General features: G+C 56.0%; 1 protein-coding gene across 1 annotated transcript; it reads right to left on the bottom strand.

Annotated features, from left to right (window-relative positions):
- Positions 1 to 454: 454 nt before the first annotated feature.
- On the bottom strand, positions 455 to 1,402 carry LOC119703718 (basic proline-rich protein-like). The gene has a single exon (XM_038143927.1). It carries the CDS (start codon positions 1,400 to 1,402, stop codon positions 455 to 457), a length of 948 nt encoding a protein of 315 aa, XP_037999855.1.
- Positions 1,403 to 3,128: the final 1,726 nt, after the last annotated feature.

Consider the following 3,128-nt stretch of genomic DNA (forward strand, 5'->3'; position numbering starts at 1 on the left):
CTTAATCCCTTGTTCTTGGCTGGGTTGGAGCGCCTACTGCTAAGTGCTAATGGCACGGGGAAATCCCAATTTCCAGTGTCAAGGGCTTCGAGGAATCAGGCTATTAAAGAGAGACATTTATTTTGCATTAGCTTTGATCAGCAGCTCCTGGGTGAAATCTCCTGAAATAAATAGCCCGTGCAGCCTCTCGCCTGGGGAGCGCGGGCTTCGGCCCGGGCTGGCGGCTGAGGGAGAGGGCGCCGGGGCCGCCTTCTGCTGGGCCTTGGGAGCAGAATCACGGAATCAACTAGGATGGAAAGGACCTCAAAGATCACCAAATACAACCTGTTACCGAACACCACCCTGTCAACTGGACCATGGCACTGAGTGCCACGTCCAGCCTTTCCTAAAACACCTCCAGGGAGGAACACTACACATCCCCAGGCAGCCTATTCCAATGTCTACTCAACCGTTTCTAATAGGAAATTTCTCCTAATGTCCAACCTAACCCTCCCAAGGGGCAGCTAAAGACTGCTCCTCTCATCCTGTCGCAGGTTGCCCGGCAGAAGAGGCAGCCGCCTGCCCGGAGCGGGCACTCGCAAGGACGAGCGCGGGCAGGAGCCGGGGCGGTGCGGGAAGCACCGGGCCCTGAGGGCCGGAGCCGGGCGGTGCGGGAAGCACCGGGCCCTGAGGGCCGGAGCGGGGCGGTGCAGGCCGGAGCCGGGTGGTGCGGGCAGGAGCGGGCTGGAGCCGGGCGGTGCGGGCAGGAGCGGGCCGGAGCCGGGCGGTGCGGGCAGGAGCGGGCCGGAGCGGGCCGGAGCCGGGCGGTGCGGGCCGGAGCCGGGCGGTGCGGGCAGGAGCCGGGCGGTGCGGGCAGGAGCGCGCCGGAGCGGGCCGGAGCCGGGCGGTGCGGGCCGGAGAGGGGCGGTGCGGGCAGGAGCGCGCCGGAGCGGGCCGGAGCCGAGCGGTGCTGGCCGGAGCCAGGCGGAGCGGGCCGGAGAGGGGCGGTGCGGGCAGGAGCGGGCCGGAGCCGGGCGGTGCGGGCCCGGCCGAGGCGGTGCGGGGACGGCGGCGGCGCTTGGGCGATCTCGCGCTGCCCCCCGGCGGCCGTTCCCGGCCGTGCCGCCGCTGCCCCGCCGCCCGCTCCGGCCCCCGGCGCTGCCCCCGCTGCCCGGCGCTTTGGCAAAGGCAGGGCTGGGTCCCCCGCCCCGTCCCGCTCGCAGCCGTCCCTCTGTCTGTCCCCGGGGTTGTGCATCCCCCAGGGCGGTCGGCCCTCGGGCCGGGGAAGCCGCGCCTTGCCGGGCGAGCGACGCTGGGAGCCGGCGGTGCCTCTCCCGGAGCCGCGGCCCGATCCCCGGGGAGGCGAGCGAGGCAAAACCGCACGGCCTCGCCTTCCCCGCGGCGAGAATGGGTCGACACCCATTTTAAAATATTAAAATGTCTCCGTTTGCAACGCAAACGCCCTCGGTGTTGCAAATAAAGCCCAAGGAGGGAAATGACTCAGTGTCGCGGAGCCCTGTCCTCGTGTCAGGTAGCTGGAACCTTTCCACGGCATTAAAGGATAATACCTCGTACCGGGGGCTGCCATGAGGTACAAGAGCGTATTTTTACACTTCAGCCTCCCCATGTATTCCAGATGCAATTTGCTAAATGATACTGACGTCTAAATAAGCTAAACATATAATAAAAGATGAAAATTTTATGGGACTCTCCCTGGACGCAATTATTTGGCCCTCATGACATTATTTAGGTGCTCCAGAAGCTTCTGGGACTGAGGGGAAATTGCACTGACACATGCAAAGTACTTAGGGACCGACCAGCATTTTCAGATCACAGAGTGGCATGCTGGGAAAAAAAAAGAAAAAAGTATTGCTCCTAAATACTAATTGCATGCACTGGGTCTTGGTCCATAATTGGAATGTGAACAACGTGTACACATAAAATGTAGCAATTTCTGTACTTATGTAAGTAGCTGTTATCTAAAAATTACACCGCTTACTACTGTGTTAAGTTTATGACTGCTTCCTGGCATTGCATGGACACACAGTACCTGCAGAAGGCACCTGCTGGGTTTCTGAATGCATCAGGGACATCCCAGCATTTCTGTGACTTTGGAGGAACGTTAATAGCATGACAGTAGCACAGCAGGTCGCACAGCAGACTGGTGGGGAGGGAGGATGAGCAGTGCTGGCTACATTAAAGCCACTTTGCAAGCGTCTAAAATAATTTTGCAGATGAAATACCCACATATCAAGCAAGGATGTGAAGATAGAATGGGTGAAACTTGGTTTCTGAGTGTTTGGCTTGTGAGTACCAAATAATTGTACTTGTAAGTAGTTATTTTTCCAGCTGTAAACAACAAATGTGGCTGCAAGTCCCTGCTTACCTCTGAGCCTTTTCTTCAAGCAGGACACGGTCTTGTGCCGTGGCCTTCTAAGGTACAGATTAATTACCTGCTCTGCTCTGATCACATTTTCCATGCCCCTTGGCGTTTATCCTTGTGGTTAGCATCTGTTAATGCCGTGGTTGCGTCTATGTTGTCAGGAGCTAATAGCCAGAAGCTGCCTCTCCAGGGCAGCCAGGGTGGGCTTTTCTGTGTGATGGGACCTCTGCTCAGCTTGGAGGTGTGATTCCAAGACATGAGCCTGGTTTATGGAACTTAGCTGCCATCCTTTCTGCTGAGTGCTCCCACTGAGTGTACTTCCCGTTGTGGAGAGTTGCAGGGATCAGCTGCCAGCATGGGGTATTGCAGGGATGGTACTTGGCCATGAATCATGCCTAATTCTCTAGTGAATCAACACCTTGGAGTGGCAAAAATATTTAACGAGAAATTCCCAACTGCCAGGCTCTTAACTCCTTGGCACTGGGAAATGTGAGGATGACTGGAAACCTCCACTGTGGCAAAGATACCCAGAGCCTAAGGTTAACACAAAATAAAATGCACATTGGAAATAAATTGTGGATTTTTAACATTTAATTAACTATTCAGACAGATTGCCAGGAGGTGTAGCAGAAATTTTTTTCATTGCTTTTAAGTTTTTAAATGAAGACTGGTTATCTTTGTAGAGGATATACTCTAATCCTAATGTAAATTGTTGGGATCGATGCAAGAATTACTGGATGAACTTCTCTGGCCCTTGCTATGCTGC

Source organism: Motacilla alba, chromosome 1, assembly GCF_015832195.1.
Source record: "Motacilla alba alba isolate MOTALB_02 chromosome 1, Motacilla_alba_V1.0_pri, whole genome shotgun sequence".
NCBI classification, from domain to species: Eukaryota; Metazoa; Chordata; class Aves; order Passeriformes; family Motacillidae; genus Motacilla; species Motacilla alba.

Excerpts from the sequence above, each read along its gene's own strand:
- LOC119703718 (XM_038143927.1), bottom strand. The coding sequence starts at position 1,402 with ATGGGTGTCGACCCATTCTCGCCGCGGGGAAGGCGAGGCCGTGCGGTT.